The sequence below is a fragment of the Diceros bicornis genome, chromosome 2, assembly GCF_020826845.1.
Source record: "Diceros bicornis minor isolate mBicDic1 chromosome 2, mDicBic1.mat.cur, whole genome shotgun sequence".
Lineage (NCBI taxonomy): Eukaryota > Metazoa > Chordata > Mammalia > Perissodactyla > Rhinocerotidae > Diceros > Diceros bicornis.
Genome location: NC_080741.1, coordinates 3,402,677 through 3,421,837, shown reverse-complemented (window position 1 = coordinate 3,421,837; position 19,161 = coordinate 3,402,677). Strand labels below are relative to the sequence as shown.

At 36.1% G+C, this 19,161-nt stretch overlaps 1 protein-coding gene across 1 annotated transcript in view; it reads left to right on the top strand.

Moving 5' to 3' along the window:
* The window catches only part of LOC131411368 (arylacetamide deacetylase-like), a 19,870-nt gene extending 7,159 nt beyond the window's left edge, over window positions 1-12,711 (top strand). Inside the window, exons 2-5 of the mRNA XM_058550148.1 lie at window positions 1,861-2,083; window positions 4,324-4,393; window positions 5,437-5,608; window positions 12,115-12,711. Of these exons, the coding sequence (XP_058406131.1) occupies window positions 1,861-2,083; window positions 4,324-4,393; window positions 5,437-5,608; window positions 12,115-12,711 (1,062 nt within the window). The remainder of the gene's footprint in view (window positions 1-1,860; window positions 2,084-4,323; window positions 4,394-5,436; window positions 5,609-12,114) is intronic.
* Window positions 12,712-19,161: the final 6,450 nt, after the last annotated feature.

The following is a 19,161-nucleotide window of genomic DNA, read 5'->3' as shown; positions in this document are numbered from 1 at the left end:
GTCCTGAGAACATGATTTTTCTTTCAGTGACCTTTCAAGTGCAGTCGGTGCTTGAACTCATCATTTTTGCCACAGCAGACTCTCTCTTAATAGGGCAATTACAGGTGTTAAATCTAATACCTGTTTTGCTCTACATTTCATGCATTAACAGGTCCCATTTTACACTGGCAATGAGGCCACGACTGTCTTTAAATCTAACCAGGGCAGTTATCTAATTCCAGCATGTGTCTTAAATGTTCTCCTTTCTGAGAACTCCTTCTAGTCTTTATTCTCTATCCATCATGGCTTTGTTAGAATATAGACACTGCTATAAGTATCTCAATAGAAATAGATTAAGAATATGGAATTTGAGATGCACAACCTTTAGAGTGCAGGGGGGAAGGGAAGCCACCGATAATTCCAGCTGTCTGCATCACTGAAGTGGTGATTCTCAGAGGACAACCAGAGGCATGGGAAGCCACGTTTGTCAATGTCCATATGAATGCCCACAGTGGCCCAGAGAAAATAACGGCTTTTCTTCATCTGTGCCCTCTCAGTCTTGAAAGAGTGCCTCTGCGTGACATAGTTTCATCTGGCAAGGAGTTCTGGGAAATGTGTTTCCCTGACTTGCCTTTCAGGAACAAGGCAGGGATGCTTCAGTGTTGAAAATAGACAATTTTGCTTATTCCTTTTGTACTTCTTTTATTTTCATATATTGGGGCAGAGATTGACCCAGCTATTTAATTGATCACCTAGCACCATAGTCCATGTGTTTCCATAGTCCATAGTCCATCTTCTCTTAAGATGAGAGAACAAGGCTCTTTGATTCTTGGAATCCCAACCTTGTGGGTCCGTCATGACTTGGCTCACACTCACTGCTCAAGGTCCCTTTTCTTTCATGCATCCTGATGTGGGCCAGACTTCACAGCCTCACTAAACCACCTGCATTTCTCTGATGTAGTAGGAGCGAATGTGTGTCTGTTCCTTTGGCCTACGTGAGATTTACTCCTTTGTTTGGCCAAACTTTACTGCCCTTTCAGCACTCATAGCAGAGGACACCTGTTGTTTGAAAACTCCTCCCCAGGTCTCACATCTAGGCAACTTGTTTATCTCCCTGTTGACCTTTGTCGGAGTTCTTTGTACATGTCTGTGAGACGTGCAGTTGTGTTGTTTTATTTCTTTTTTTTAAAGATTTTTATTTTATTTATTGTTTTCCCCTCAAAGCCCCAGTAGATAGTTGTATGTCATAGCTGCACACCTTTCTTGTTGCTGTATGTGGGACGCGGCCTCAGCATGGCCGGAGAAGTGGTGCGTCGGTGGGCGCCCGGGATCCAAACTCCAGGCCTCCAGCAGCGGAGCACGGACACTTAACCGCTAAGCCACAGGGCCGGCCCAATTGTGTTGTTTTATAACTGCTCATGTATCCATTTCTCCCACTTGACTTTGAGCCTATTTAGAGTAGAGAACTTACCTTGTTTATCTTTGCACTCAGGTAGGAAGCATAGAATGTGCCAAGTGGTAATACTTCAATGATTCTTTACCTTTTTTACTTGAGGCATGACGCATAATATTGTGGTTTTTAACATATAATATATATAATATGCTATATAAGATATATATCTATGTAAATTATTATATCTATATGCCTACAAATATAGCTGTATATTAAATTTCATATATATTAGATGAAATATAAGCATGAGGCAGCTATTTTGGTAAGATTCTGAACCTCCAGTATTTTTAACTATGTCGTTCAGATACACCTGTGACAATATGACACAGGAGCATTGAGCACATATATGCACACTTCTATGTTCGTAAACAATGTTGGCATTTGATATATGTAACCTGGTGTATTTTTTTTTCTCTCTCTGCTTTTAGGCTCTGTTTGCTGAACAATTGGGAATCAACCATTTTGTTAATATTATAGAATTCTTTATGAACTTTCAAGAAGTCCCACCCACATCTGATGAAAATGTCACTGTGATGGAGACAGTTTTCAACAATGTTCCTGTCCGTGTATATGTACCAAAACGAAAGTCAGAGACACAAAGACGGGGCTTATTTTATGTTCATGGTGGTGGTTGGTGTTCGGGAAGTGCTGGTGTGTGCCCCTTGTTGAAAATGTTAGTTTATCATATAGCCTACATTTTATTAAGATGTAGACTCCAACATATTGATGTTTGCTATCTGCTAAACATTATCACAGATAACCAAACACTTGAGCTGAAATCTATTTCTTTGGAGGTATGTTACTTTAAAGGAATTATTTTAAATCTTTTTCTGAAAGGGAATAATCAATTCCAAAAGCTGTAGCAATTCTCAGGTAAAAGGAAAAAGTGTTTCATGAACTTAGAAATTTATTATTAAACTTGTTAATTGCAGAAATGATGGAATGTTGTAATGGAAACCAAAATGAAGTGAGTTGAGTAGTGAATGAGAAATGTGGAAATGGAGACGGTGGCTCCAGTCTTTCCGTAAGCTTAGATGTGACGGAAATGAGAAAGAAGGTATTAGATAGAAAGGAAGCACAGGGTTGAGTAAGGGTATCTTATTTTTATTTTACATGAAATATATATACTTTCAATGTATTTCATGTATTTTCTGTAAATATATCTAATATATAACATTTTATTCTATATATAATTTTACTCTATATAATATAAAATTATATTTTATTTATGTTTAGATACATAATTTATATTATATTGTTTATATTCATATATGGGCAGTCTATGACCATGTTTGTAGCTGAAGGTAAAGATGGCAGTGAATAGTGGTACATTGGAGAAATGTGGGGGCGGGGCTGGAGGGTGGGATGAGATTTGTCTGACCTATAGGATCTGGGAGGGAATTGGACTCAGTGCAGAGGGGAACTGTTGGCAACACAGAGGAGGAGGAGCCTAACTTCCTCTGTGACAGGAGGAAAAGAGGTGTCAATGGGCACTGGTGCAGGTTGGAAATGGACATTGGGGCAGTAAAGGCTGTGATCCTGTCCATCATTTTCTACACATTCGGGCTGCACAGCCATCAGCTGGCAATGAAGTGATGTTTCTAAGACCAAACCTCACTATGTCATGATTCAGTTAGTTTCCATGGGTCCCCGTTGCCCAAAGCACTTCTTTAGAAATCTCTCCATCAAAGTATCCCTGATGATGGGCCTGTGCTTACAAGGTAAAGGAACTAGATCCGAGGAAGCCCTGAAATAAAATGATATTTGCCTGATGCTTTCTATTTAAATATTAAAGAAAAACACCAAAATATGTGCTGAAATCCAAAATATAAACATGACTTTTCATAGTATAAGCATTTTATAATATAACCATGACTTTCATAGTGTTAAGTAAAGGTTTAAAACTTGGCATGTATCTGACACTGACACTAATACACCAATTCAAATAGTGTGTATTTGACACGAATACACTAATTCTTAAGATATTAATTAATTCTTAAAATATTTATTGATAAGTATTATAATTAGTAATAATAGTAAAATAAAATAAATTAATTAATTCTTACAATATTTAAGGATATTCAGCACCTGACTTTGGCACATCACTAGGTAATCTCCAGTCCCCTTTCACGGCCCACATGACACAACCTTGTGACAGCCTCGTATCCTACAACTTCCCCTTTATCACTTTCATTTCTCCCTCCTCTTGTTTCTGCAAAATGTTATTTTATCTTCTTAAAATTTTCTTACGTACAAAACGGAGCACTTACCCAAGCCCAATAGCAAACATGCATGACCCATCCACACCCCACATACATGGCCACAAAACCCCGGAAACACATTCCTTCTTGTCTGCCTAGAAAATATGAAGACAGAAATCAGGTCTCAGCTGTCTCTGCTTCCTCTTTATCTTCTTTCTCCTCCCCTGCCAGTTTTGATGAAGTCTAAAGCTATTTCCGTGCAGCACTTTCTATACTCCTCCATTAAAACAATTAATATTTTGCATTATTGCTTTTTGTTTGTATGCCTGCCCCTCCCTGCCCCTGTTTCCGGTAGACTGTTGCTTCCTGAAAGTCAGGGAGTTCATTTTTATGTGTTTGTTCTTTCAACACCTAACACCTGCTGAATGAAGGGAGAGGAGATTAATCTTGAAGAGAATGAAGTTGGTTTCAATTATCCGGTGTGAAAATGTGCGGAAGGACAAAAGAGCAGACAATGTGCATTAAAAGATCACTGAGTGAAGAACTCATGTTCTATAGTGATGATGCAACATTAGACATGTTTTTCCCAGAACATTTCAGTGAGGAACAAGGTGTAGTGGTAGGCTTTCTGCTGAAGGAAACACCATCAATTCATTTGTCAGTCTCTGATTTTATTTTCTTTTATTTCAGCTTTACTTAGCTATGACTTTCTGTCAAGACGGACAGCTGATAGACTTGATGCTGTTGTCATTTCAACCAAGTAAGAGCACTGTGGGTTTGCTTGGGTTTTGGCCAGCTGCCTTGTATAGTAAGATGCTCTCAGCAGTCTTGGTCATTCCTTGGTTATGCCAGGAGTGTTTCAGATGAAACAGAGAGGGTGACAATAGAGAGAGTGAACTTGAGCATGACCAGAAAAGAGACAGAGCGAAAAGAGTTGTATAGGTAGGTCAAGCAAGGATCAAAAACAGGAAGTCAAGATATTGTTAGTATGGACAAATGAACTCCGTGGGATTTCTAGCCTCCTGTTAATTACAGAGTGAATAAGAGGGAGGGCTTTGGCATCAAGAAATCTGGTTCAAAGCCTGGTTCCAGAATTAATTAAATGAATTTGTATCAGTTAAATAATATTTTAGCTCAGTTTTCTCATATGTAAACTGGGAGTCATAATATATTCTATATCATAGGGTTGTTTAGAGGATTAGGTGATAAAACACATTTAAAGCAATTAGTATAGTATATTTCATGGTATAATCCATCATTAAAAATAATTAGGCACCAAATAACATATGGGAATACGGGCAAAATCTAATCTCAAAAAGCGTTCTAGATCAATAATCAATAATAGAAAATAAACCCAATTGGAATGAATAGAAAAATGAAGATAGCATGAAAAAAACAGACCAGTGACTGCATGCCAACTTGATCATTCAATTAAGTTGGAATAGAATAATTCCTAAGATTTGTTTGCTATTTGTTGTTTACTAATAAAGTACAATAATTATGAAGAAAATAACATTCTGGGAGAAGTTTATTTAGGGGAAATTATTACCTGGGTTTTTTTTTTCTTAGCCTAATCCAAGTTTTGCATTCCAGCCTTTATTTGTGTAAAAATGACATTTGTAAAAACATTCATGTCCAGCCTTATCATAAGGATGAAGTCTATCTTTGGGCTCGTAATGACCCAAGATAACAGGTTTGCTAAAGAAAAATTTTACTTTTGATTTTAGGGTTAGAGATGTGCACACACACACATTGTTTTATTAATAATAACTGACTTAAAGAACATTGTTATTCTGCCCACAGCTACAGACTAGCACCTAAATATCACTTTCCGGATCAATTTGAAGATGTATATAATGCATTAAGGTGGTTCTTACGCCAAGATGTTCTTGACAAGTATGGTGTAGACCCTGAAAGAGTTGGTATTTCTGGAGACAGTGCTGGAGGGAATTTAGCTGCAGCGGTGACTCAACAGGTATGTTGCTCGGATTTGTTTCATTTTCTTAAAATATCCTATACTTAAATATATTTATTTCAAACAACAAAATATCAATTCCATTATGTTATTCTATTAATATGTTGGAGATTAGAGATACATAGAGATCAATATTAGGGAACATTTATATACCTGGTGATTCTAGTCCTACCTCCTGTCAGAGTTTTTTTGATAAAATGATAATATCCCATTTCTACCTCATTGATTTAAACATATTGATATGGTCAGCTAAGTACCATATTGTTTTGTTATATTAGGGGATGTACTTGTGAAATCAGTCATTGACACCAATCACCATAATTAGAGAATCAGATGAATTTAGTATTCTTCAGTGGAGTATGCTAAAACTTGCATGAAAACTGTTGTTATCAGAACAATCAAATTGCCTATAGACAAAAATGTTAGCACATTCACAGATATTATTTACTTTCAGAAGGAAGTATAGTTTTCAGATATCAATTTTCACACTATTTCTACGACACAGCTAAAATTAAACACTTAATATTTACCAATTTAACATAGTACTTAATTATAATTAGTCTAAAAGATTATGAGTAAAATTGTTTTTCATACTGGTTAAATCACCTAAGAAATAAACCAGGCACAAACTGATTAGAAGTAATGTTGCTGTATGAAAAAAAAAAAAATTCCTTCTAGATTTGCAAGTGAATGTCTACAATTTAATAACTGACTCCAATCATAAACATTGCACATTAACTTATTATGCAAGGAAACAAAACTTGCCGTTGATTTTATTATTCATTTTTATATACATTTTAAAATATATAAGTTTTGGCTATTGGTACCTTTCGGATGACGTTCTCATGATTTCTAGCCAAAGGAAATTGAATTCTGTGATGTGTTCTAAGTATACTGCAGAACAAATATCTGCTACCTCTCAGAAATTGAGTTCCATGTTCTAAACTCATTGTTGCTCTAGAGGCATCTTAATGCAGTACAAAGAACACATCAGGAGACACAGATTTTCAGAGCTAAAGGAATGTCCTACTGTGACCTTGGACAAACCACCTAATCTCTTCAAGTATCAGGGTTTTACTGTGTTGCATAATAAGCCCTTCCTCCTAGGTAGTTCAGGCTTTTATATGGTGAACAAATCAATTCTGACCCATAATTATTAGAAATCTGGATGATATATCTTATAATATTCTGGAAAGCATCAACAAGCAAAGAAGATATGAGAAATTTCTAGGCCAAAATTTTTTACAAGATAGAAAAGAAAACCCACAAAAATAACCCCAGGACTCAATGACCTCTCTGCCTTAAAGGCATACGCCAATCAAAGGGAATCTCTTCAACCAAGATGAGCTTTGGAAGGTTTTCAGGGCTAGAGAGTTGAAGTCAATCAAATTCCAGGGCCCTCCAAAGAGGGCGACACACATGAACCACTCCTCACTTTAAGTGAAGTGCTGAAGAGACATGCTCTCAGGGTCAGGGTGACCCTGATGTAAAACAAACCTCATGTGCACGCGTATACTTGCTTCACATCACCTGGATGGTAGCGGGAACTCTCAGGCCTTGAAGTTAAATTAAGGTGGTGTGAGTGGTTGATAATTCCGGTGTGCTTGACAGAAATGTATAAAAATCCTTCCTGGAGAAATATAGTATCCTCATAGACTTTACTCCTGCAAATGTGTTTTGAAATTCAGTATCCTGCACAGAATAAAACATATCCAGGCAAACAAGGAAACAAGAAACCATGAAGAAAATCAAACAGAATCAACAGACAATAGAAATACGCTCCACGAAATTCAGCGACTACAGTTATCAGCCAAGAATATAAAATAACTATTCTACTTTCATCAACTAATTCACAGCCAAGATTGCAAATTTCATCAGAAAAGTACAGTTTTGAGAACAAATAAAAATTCTCAGACTAAAAAATAAAATTATCAAAATCAAAACCTTCATAAATTGCTTAACACAGCTGAAAGATAATTTATAATCTGAAAGACGGGTCATATTGACTCATATATGACCATGCAAAATGAAGCATGGAGAGCCAAAAAGATGGAAAATGCAGAAGAGAGGAGAGGAAATATAGCAAATATGGTCTGAAAATCCAATAGAGTTTTAAATATTAGACGAGAAGCCGAAAGGAGAGAATGGGAGAAAGGAGTATTTAAAAATGCAATAGTGGAGCATTTTGCAGACCTGATGAGAGATATCAAGTTACAGATAAAAGATGCTCCATGAACACTAGGCATCGTTTTTGGAAAGGTGAAAAATAAATGAATAACTAGAAAGAAATCTGCATATAGACACAGCAAAGCACAAGTGTGGACAACCAACAGAACAAAATGAAACAAAAGAAGTAGAGAAAATCTTAAGGAAATCAGAGAAAAAAAAACTACCTTCACAGAAGTACAAGTCACACTGACGAGTTACTTCTCAATAGCAAGAGTGTAAGTTTGAAGTCAATGCAATGATATCAAAGTGCAGCACAAAAATGACTGTTGACCTAATTCTGTGCCCCACAAAAATATTATTTAAGAATAAAGGAGAAGTAGAGACATATTCAGAGAAACCAAAACTAAGAGAGCTTGTTTTTAATGGAACACAGTGAGAGACACTCTAAATAAAATGTTTCAGATGAAATGAAAAGGCAGATAAAAGTTTAGATGCAGGAAGAAGCAAAGAGCAAGAATGAGGCAAAAGGTGGGTAAGTCTTAGTAAACTTGGGTAGTTTAAGCTAATAAGATACATAGAATTAGAGTATGAGAAAAACAAACTGTAAGTTAAAAAGGGAGGAGGGGATAGGTTTTTAAGTCTTATAAGCTCTTCTTATTGTCTCAGAAGAAATAAAGGTTTAGGCTTGGCCTTTGATAGTTTATTAGTCTTTGAGAAGTTAAGAATATACATTGTAATTCTTAGGGTAATCATGTAAGGAGTAGTAACAGGGTACAACTTATAAACTTTTACAGTAATAAATTAGAATAATTGAAGGGTCAACCAATCTGAAAGAAGTCAAAAATAGAGAAAGAAGAAGGAAGATGCACAAAATAAGGTGGTAGATCGAAATCAATTATTTTAGTGATTAGAGTAAATGTTAGTGGTCTAAATGATCTGGTCGTAGGACCAAGATTGTCAGATTAAAAACATAAATAAGCAGAAAATTAGAAAAGCCAACAGATGGAAAATGTATAACCTGAAATAACATCTAAAAGAATTGCTGGTAAAGAAGATCACATCATTACAGAAAAGGTTTAAATCACCAAGAAAATATAACTCTAAACCTGTATGGACTTAATAACACGGTCTTACATGTATGAAGAAAATATTAACAGAACCACAGGGGAATACACACAGGTCCACAACCACAGTGAGAGCCTTGAAAATGCCTCTTTCAGTGATTGAGAGAACACACAGGCACAAATGATAGAGGGTAGAGAGGCCTGGAGTAACAATCACCATGTTCAGCTCAGTGGACCTGTAAAGAACAGAGAAACAAGCACACAAGATTGTTTTTAAAAATCAGCCAAGCACGGGGCCATAAAGCAAGACTCAAAAAATCACAGAATTGAAACCGTACAACATTTGGACTCTTAGCACAATGCAATAATGTGGGAAATCAGTAAGAAAAAGACAAATAAGAAAATATTCTCCTTTGTATGGAAATTTAAAAATACATTAAGGACCTAAGGAATTTAAAAGAATATATATCTTTTATTAGTTCTCCACATTTAGAACAATATTTATAGGAATTTGTATTTCCTCAAAAGCATATATTAGAAAAGCAGAAAATCTGAAATAAATATACGACTCAAGAAATCAAATAAAATATAACAGGGGCATAATAATAATGACAGGAACAGGGATTATGACATTCAAAACAAGTTACAGTGATATGAACAAACAGCAAAAAGTTAATTCTTTGAAAGGACTAATAAAATTTTAAAATCTCTGGAAAGACAATGGAGGAAATACAGAAGTTAGGTATGAATAATGTCAAGATTGAGAAAGGGACAACACTACAGACCCTGTGAAATGAAAAAGAATTAGCCTTTGATGAGTTAAGGATGCACACTGCAATTTTTGAATGAGATATATTGAAAAACTTTGAAATTAAAACATTTAAAAGTATTTAAATTAAATGTACAAATTCCAAGAAAAATATAACCTGCAACACAAACACAAGAAATGAAAATCTGAGCCATTTTATAGCCATTAAACAAATTAAATCAATAATAAAAAATAGTTCCAGCAAGAAACACATCACTGGCAAGTTACATCAAACATTCAAGAAGAAATAATTCCAAGTAAACACAAAATATGCCAAAGAATAGGAAAAGAGTATTGACTCTTTCACATTTTTTAGAGAAGCATCATCTGTATGACCAATCTGGCAACAACAGTTTCAGGATGGAAAACAATGTGCCAATCACACTCAGAAAACTAAGATACTACTATCATGAACAAATATCAGAAAATATATATGTACCATGTGTATACCATGACTGAGTTACTAATATGCACGTAAAAGTATATTTTATAAAAATAAGTGAATTTCACCACATTTGTAGATTAAGGAAGCCATATGTCATCTCACTAGATGCAGAAAAAGCATTTAGTAGAAGTCATAGTAACAATCATTGTGTTAACTAGGAATAGATGGATCTTCCTTAACCAGATCAACTGCATCTATTAGGATGTGTAGAAGTGGTAGAATTTTAAAGAAAGACACAGTAGTGAATTCCATAAAGTGAAGGATGTGGTTACTGGGGAGGAAGAAGGGTGTGCCATCAATTCAGAGCGTATGACGGACTCTCTGAGCCTTAAATATACTTACTATATTTTACATTTCTGTCTTGTACAGTTATATACTTGATTTTATATGTATTATATTTAACTATAAAAGACAGTTTTTAAAAAAAATATCTGCAGGTTCAAAGACTTTAGCTACCTGTAAAGTTGAATTTATTGGTCAAATATAAAATAATTTTGTATTTCTTCTTAACTCAATCTAAAATCAGCCACCTATTAGCTACCTATTTAATTATTACCACACCTCTTCCAATGTAAACAGCATTCTTCATACTAGATATTGAGCTAAATGGAATGTGGTAATCTTACCTAAGACAAAACACTGAACTGACTACTTAAATTCAGAAATCATTTTTACATAAAACAATCTGGTAATGAACTTATAAATATTTTATTTTACTAACCAGCTCTAATTACTAACTGTGCTTTAAATGCAATAAAATAAACATTGCTGCCATTTGCTTTTCCTGTTGTGTGTGTGTGTGTGTGTAAAATGTTGTCATAATTATACCAAAAGAAAAAATGTCCAAGTGCTGTGCTTTCTTCAACTCTATATAAAATTTTCAGAAATGGACTTCAGTTTAGCCATTACACTTTACTCTCAGAAGCATCAGAGCACATATGGTTTCAATAGTTACTATTTATGACACACATCAGTGGATCTCAAATTTTTGCATGCATAAGAATCACCTGAAAGACTTGTTAAAACACAAATTGCTGATTCTTCCTACCTGTTCAGTGAGACTGGGCTAAGACTTAAGAAATTGCTTCTTTTTTTGTGTGAGGAAGAGTGGCCCTGAGCTAACATCTGTGCCCATCTTCCTCTATTTTGTATGTGGGTTGCTGCCACAGCATGGCTTGATGAGTGGTATAGGTCCGTGCCTGGTATCTGAACCCACAAACCCGGGCCACCAAAGTGGAGAGCACTGAACTTGACCACTACGCAATCGGGCCAGCCCCAAGAATTTGCATTTTTAACAAAATCTTGGGTGATGCAGGTACTAGTGGTCCAGGGACCACACTTTGAGAAGCTAATCTATGAGACACAGTGGGCTATTCCATCTCTCAGGACCAAGTAAATGTGCATAAAAACATCTGCTAACGGTAATGCTCAATATTACTGGTCACCAGCTATTTTTGGTCATGTACCCTACTAATAGGAAAATTTTAGTACACCCCAAATATATGCATATTAATTCATAGATAAATTTCTTAATGCACTAGTGTAATTTGAATATTTAAAACACATAAACATTAAAATGAATGAGACTTTTTACCCAGGATTCATCTGTTTAATGTCAGAGCCAAATTAGAATTCCTAGTTACATGATCTTTCCCTTAAAAAAGAATGCCTGTTGACCTAATAATATATGTCCATAAATTTTTTACTTAAAAAGAATCAGTTTCCTCTGATTGCCATTCTAGGTTGTAAGGGTAGATCACAGATTACATGGTCTCTCTCCCCACCCATGAGGAAAGTAGTACAAATCATTTTGTTTACATTCACGGTATTCAAGTATAGACACCTAGTCTTAGATGTAATATTGAAAATTGGAAAGTTTTTTGAGATATCTTTCTTGTTGTTTCTGATTATCTTTTTGAAATTCTGAATTTATCTCATATCAACCTATTGTTTTTAAATGAAAAAATATATTTTTAAATGAAAATTATTATTTGAGCAACTTACTTTAAATTGTTTTCAGCTCATCGATGACCCAGATGTCAAGATCAAACTCAAGACCCAGTCTTTAATTTATCCTGCCCTTCAGACTCTTGATATGGATTTACCATCATATCGGGAAAACTCAGATTATCCACTTCTGCCCAAATCATTCATGGTCAGGCTCTGGAGTGAATACTTTACGACGGACCGATCTCTTGAAGAAGCCATGCTCGTCAATCAACATGTACCAGTGGAATCAAGCCATCTGTTCAGATTTGTTAATTGGAGTTCTTTGCTTCCTGAGAAGTTTAAGAGAGGGCACTTTTATAACAGTCCAACTCTTGGTAGTTCTGAGCTGGCGAAGAAATATCCAGAGTTTCTAGATGTGAGGGCAGCCCCCTTGCTGGCCGATGACGACAAGTTGCGTAGTTTACCCTTGACCTACGTCATCACCTGTCAATATGACGTGTTAAGAGATGATGGAATCATGTACGTCACCCGACTTCGGAACGCTGGAGTCAGGGTGACCCATCACCACATTGAGGATGGATTCCATGGAGCACTTTTTTTAAATGAATTTATAATTGCATATAGAACAGAAAATCAGTATATGAACTGGCTAAGGGAAAATCTGTAGTAAAACTTCGAGCAGTGGTTCATAAATGCATATCAGCCTCAGGAGAGGAAACAATTAGTGAGAATCAAAGGGTTGTTTCAATTGATGTTTATCATCTGTGACCTTTCTAAGGTCCTCACAGCCATTGTGTTGTTTTTTTATTTTTTTAACTCAGCAGATTCTTCTTTATTTATTCTTATTCTAAGTGTTGTTTACTCACTTCTGTACTGTAGAAAATATCTACTTTCCTTTATTTTTTTTCTTGCTACTGTTACTCATTTTGTATCGCTCTAAATTACAGCTCTAGTTTTTTGATTGCCTAGTAACATTACTCTTGAGAAGACAGTTTTCAAGAAACACATGTGGCTTGTGAAACGCCTCAATATAATTTGCCTCAATATAATGCCATGTGTCTATCATTCTCAAGTTCACTTCTTTGTGCAAACCTATTCCTGTGCTAGGAAACCAAATTAATGCCAATGATTTCTTAGGCACTTAAGGGAAAAGCAGCTCTATTCGTGCAACCAATTAGTGACACTGAGGTGGGAGGCAGGACCTCCACATGTAGCCGTGCTGAATGAAGCTCAGAACATGGAAGAAACAGTAAAACCAAATTGAAAATTTTGAATCTCTGAATGTTCTTATGTCCGTATAGGCGTAGAAGAGGGAAAAACTAAGATTAAATTGATGTGTTCTTGGACTGTCTTAGACAGTTTGGGCTGCTGTAACAGAATACCAGAGTGGTGGCTTACAAATGATAGAAATTTATTTCTCCCTTTCTGGAGGCTCAGGGTGTGAGCCTGGTCGAGTTCTGGTGAGAGCCCTCTTCTGGGTTGCAGACTGCCAACTTTTCACTGTACCCTCACACGGCAGAGGGCAGGAAGGGGAAGCAAGCTCTCTCCTGACTCTTAGAAGGGCTCTCATCCCATTTATATGGGCTCTACCTTCATCACCTCCTCTAATCCTAATTACCTCCCAAAGGCCCCTCCTCCTAATACCATCACATGGGAGGGTAGGGTTTCAACATATGAAGCCTGGGTGGACACAAACGTTCAGTCTATAATATAGACCATGGAGAATAAATTGTAGTGACCGAAAGTAAGGTAATATTTGATAATTCAGGGGAGGCACCGAGGAAGGCGGCTCACAGCTTCTCACAGCCACCAGAAATGAAAGGTATCGTCAGGCAGAAAGAGGTGTTGGTGGGACGATGAGAGAATCACAAGCTTTCATCTATGCTTTTATCAAGAAAAACAACAGCATTCCTGGAAGTCCCACCCAATATATTTCTCATTTTATGTCTCATTTCACAGAATTGTATTTCATGAGGACATCCTTAGCTGTTAAGGTTGCTTGAGGAGTCATATTTTTTAACTTGTGCACATCATCCTGAACAAAATTACTATTCTTTCAGTGAAAATCATAAGTGTGAAATGGACAGGCATGTCTCAGATAGGCCACAAATTCTATAGGAATAAATGGTTTAAATTACTTGTGGAAAATACATAGGAATGTTTGGGGTCGTATATAACATGGAATGGATGTATAAATGAATAATACCTGTGGTTCCCAAAGGAGCATCATTGGCTTTTTGTGTACTGTAATATTTGTGTACTCAGATAGTTGGAGAAGGCTTTTCGTTTTTCTTTTTCACTTGCATATCTATGTCCCACTACTTAACATCCTTCAAATCACCTACTCATAAATCCAAATAGTCTATGTCTTCCAGGTGTGGACATAGTCTTAATTTGGAATAGGAAGATACATTACATATGGACATGAGTTATGAGACAAAATACCTTATTAAAACTACATACATAATAATGATGCAATGAACTGATATTAATTGGACTGTGTTTTCCCAAGATTCCTGCCTGAAGATACAGTAGCGGGCGGGAGCAATACCCAACAAAGCAACAGCAGTGAAAGAATTCTCTGTTCTTCATCTCTAGGTGAAATTTCTGGTACAAAAGTCCATCCAGATCCCTACTTTTGGTTTTTACAAAGTAAAACAGGATGAGTAATTACAGGCCTCCCTTCCTTACCAGGTGGCTTCTTGGATCCTAAGTCACCAGGACTGACCATTACTAATTGCCCTTTACCCTCCCTGTGTCGGTCATCCCTCCCAGTCACCTTCCTCTCCCACCTGTAATCTCTGTAAGGCATTCCTGTCCCTGATTCTGTCCCACTCACAACCCCCTCCCAATCCTATAATCTTTCCACCATGCTCTCTGGAGCTCATGGATCCTCATGAGCAAGATCCCCAAGCTTTTATCTGTGCCTTCCATCAACTTCCATCTGAGTGTAGAGCTTAACTGAGGTCTGAGCTTCCTCTAGCTTTCCTTCCACATTAACCTACCGTAGGAGCTGAACGTGTGATGAGTATCTTCCTTGCTCATTGCTGCTGCAGACTATTCTCTCGCATCAGGTGGCCTACTGTATCACCAATTACCCTTCTATTATCTAGTCATTTGCTGACCTCTGAGTACTGGCTCTCATGTCTCAAAGACTTCACCTTTAAGCTCACTGTCACTATCTCCAATATTTTAATTGGGGATGAAAATCTATTTGGATGATATAACCAGACACGGACTTTAAGTTGTTTGGCTTGCACAGCCCCCCACTGATCATGTCCTACATTCTGCATAAATCATTTGCCCTTATGATTTCATTAGACCTCATTACTAACAAAAACTCCACCCTATACTCTCAATATCAAACAGGCTAACTGTCACCTGCTGTCTTTTTAGGTCACTCCCATGAATACTCCCAATTGCCACAATACTTGAAGTTTACCAGTATTTTGCAACACCTCAACCTGCTCTTATTTTTCCTTTTCTTCGTTACTCAGATCAAGTTCTACAATCAGTCATTATAATCCCTTCCTTGCACACACCCCCATCTCCCATCTGTCTCTCTTTCTCAATCACATTTTCTGCATCCATCCTTGTTCCCTGATCTCTTCTCAGGGGAGTGCTTCTGGTCTCAGGACTCAAGTGTCTTTTTGGTCATATCATTCGTTCTGGGGCTTTCAATGATCTGTAAGCTGAAACCCCAACTGACATCTCCAGCCTGGACCTTCTTAACTCCAGATTAGCTTCTATCCATCTGTGCACTTGACAACTCCAGTTGGATTTAAATAAAAAGCTCAAAATTAAATTTCTGATCTTCCCTCAAATAATTGCAAATCTTCGTCTTTCTCACTTCTGTAAAGGGCAACTCCACATTTCCAGTTATTCAGGCTAAAAACAAGCACAAAAACAAAAGAGAGGGACGAACAAAACCTCGCTATCTTTGGTTACTTTCTTTCTGTCACACATATTATTGAATCCTCTCAGCCAATATATATCTTGTATTTGACCCTCTTTTGTTCTTCTTCCACTGCTAACACTCTGATCTACTCCACTCTCAATTTTCCTTTGGGAATAGTCCCATAGACTCTAACTGATCCCCCGCTTTCAGCCTGTGCCCTTAGAGTCAATTTGCAACCTGTCAAGCAGAATCACCTTTTTAAAATGAAAGTCAGATCATGTTACTCCTCTGTTCAAGGTCCCCCAAGGGCTTCTCAGCTCGGTAAGACTAAAAACACTAATGACTCTAACTCCTCTGGCCTCTGTGTTCATCTAACACCCCTAGGATGCTCCAACCGCATCCTGAAGGCTTTGCTCTCTGTGTCTTCAGTGCTTCTCCCTCAGATACCCACACGGCTCACTCTCTTACCTCCTTGACTGTGGCTTTGTAAACGCCACAGCAGCCAGCAAAAGAATGAGATATTGCTAATAAGCCTCAAGTGAAGGCAGAAGAGAATCATAGAAATACTCAACTCGAAATAAAGCTGGGAAAAGACAAAACTGGTACAAAGAACACATGGGATAAAAAGAAATCAAATAGCAAGATGTAAGCCAAACATGATCGAAGTTTACATAAAATGTAAATGCCTAAACATCAAATTAAAAGTGAAAGATTGTCAAATTGGATTAAAATGAAAGCTCTAACTATTTGCAATCTAAGAAAAATCCCCTTTAAATTAAAAATGTAGACACATTAAAAGTAAAAAGATTAAGACATACTATACATATTGTGTTCGTGACAAATCTGGAGTGGCTGTATTAATATCAGATAAAGTAAATTTCAGAACAAAGATAAAGAGGGGTATTTCAAAGATAAAGGGGTCAATTCATCAAGAAAACAAAACCATCTTAAATATGTGTATTCCCAGTAGCAGAAATTCAACACGCAAGAAGCAAAAAGTGATGAAATTGAAGGGAGAAATGACAAATCCATAGTTATATTTGAAGATTCCCAAAGTCTTCAGTAATTGATAGAAGAAGTAGGGAGTGTCAACACAAGTGATCAATAACCAATCTATAGATAAGAAAGGTATTTAATGAGCCAACATGAGGACTACCTCAGAATCGCTCCCTTCCCCAGGGAAGAAAGCACTCCAGAGATGCATAGTTTACAGCATGGTTATATGTCATTTCAAAACAAAAAACATACATCAAGCATGACAGGAATACAATATTTTTTCCCCAAAGACCCAAGGAAATGTTTTGCCAAAGTTTAGCACATACACAGCAGATCAACTTGTCCTCGGTTCTCTGGGAAGAAAGGCTTATCTTCAAAGAAGTAATGGTATCGGCATCGGAGAAAGGGAGCCATTACATCCCTATCTTTAAAGAGTGCACTCTTTGCCTTGGGACAATGTTTGGAGCAGATGCACAATGAAGTAATTATATCAACACTAGAATGACAATAGAAAAGGAGAAAACTACAGATCCATTTCACTTAGGCATACCAGCAAAAAAGTCTAAAAACGTATAAACAAAGAGAATATATTAGCAGATTCTGAGACCAATATATCATGACTAAGAAGTATTTATATACAGAATGAAAGGATTGTCAGCATTTTTATTAGCAATAATGAGAAAAATCATATGCTTGTTTCTAAATATCTTTAAGAAATATAAAAAGTATCATTCATGTTCTAATTTTAAAAGGCTATTTACATTCCTAAATATATTGATCATAATCCAAAATTAGTTTCATGTTAATATCTATTAAAATTAAATAGAAATCATTAATACCCATTATTACTTTGACCTTATTTCATTGTTTTGAATAGATACTATCCATCTCAATTCGACAAGAAAATAAAATTTAAAAGGCAAACCAATTGGAAAGGACTTAAATTATCACTATTTCAAATATGGTTAAGATAATCAAATAAAAAGCTATTTAAAACAGAAAACTTTCTCTATTTTTCTCTTGTCACTGCAGTTGAATTATTAATATGTAGATATGTCACGTATAGTCAAAGAAATTAATCCTTTGTCACTAGATAAGCTGTCGTTTTCTCTTGAGATAGTCATTTATCTTTGACAAAATTTGTCTGCATTCTATAAAATTTGATGTGCTATTATCTTAAAATTGATTTCAAATTTTAATGCACTGTGCTAATACATAATCTGATATGTCAAAGTGCTTAAAAAAGGTGAATATTTAGTATGTGAACTATATTTCAATAAAGCAGTTATTTTAAAAGTGGCATCAAAACAGGTGACATATTTAGAGATAAATTTAGCAAAACATGTGCAAGACATGTTCACAGACAAATGAAAGCTTTTCTAGAGAAATTAAACATGTCCTGAATAAATGGAGAGAAATAACACGTTCGTTGCTCTGAAGAGTCAAGACTAGATGTCAATTGTCGTATAGATTTACCATGATTGGAATCTAGATCCCAGAGGATTTAGGTTAGTTTTTTTCAAGGAAATGTCATGTTAATCCTAAAACATGTATGGAAATAAAATGGATATCAAAAACTATTTTGTTTTAAGAGAACAACTCTGGGGCACATACAGTCCATGATTTCAAGACCATATAAAGCTACCGTAATCAAGGTAGTGTGTCATTTCAGTAAGGATAGTCAAGCAGATGATAAAGCAGAGGCCAGAAACCAGCCCATACATACGGGGTCAAGTTTTGAGACAAAGCTGCCAAAGTAGTTCAACTCCAAATGTATAATATACTTTTAATAGTGCTAAAAATTTGAATATCTATACAAAAAATCCTTAAACCTGAACTGTGCTTCACATCATACACAAAAATTAACTCAAAATGAATCATGAATCTAAATATAAAAACCTAAAACTTTAAAACTTCTAGGAAAAAACACAAGACAAAAACCGTTGTGAACTTTTGTCAGGCAAAACTTTCTTAGACAAGACGAGAGACACACAAACGCACCAGACATAAAAGAAAAGTAGATAAATTGGATTGCATCAGAATTCAAACCTTTTACTTCTTGAAAGACACTATATAGAGAATGAAAAGACAAGCCCCAGACGAAGAGAAACTATTCGCAAAATATATATGTGATAATGGACTTGAGTCCAGAGGACAGAAAGAACTTTTACAACTCTGTAACAAGAAGACAAAATATGCGGGGAAAGAAATGGACAGACTATT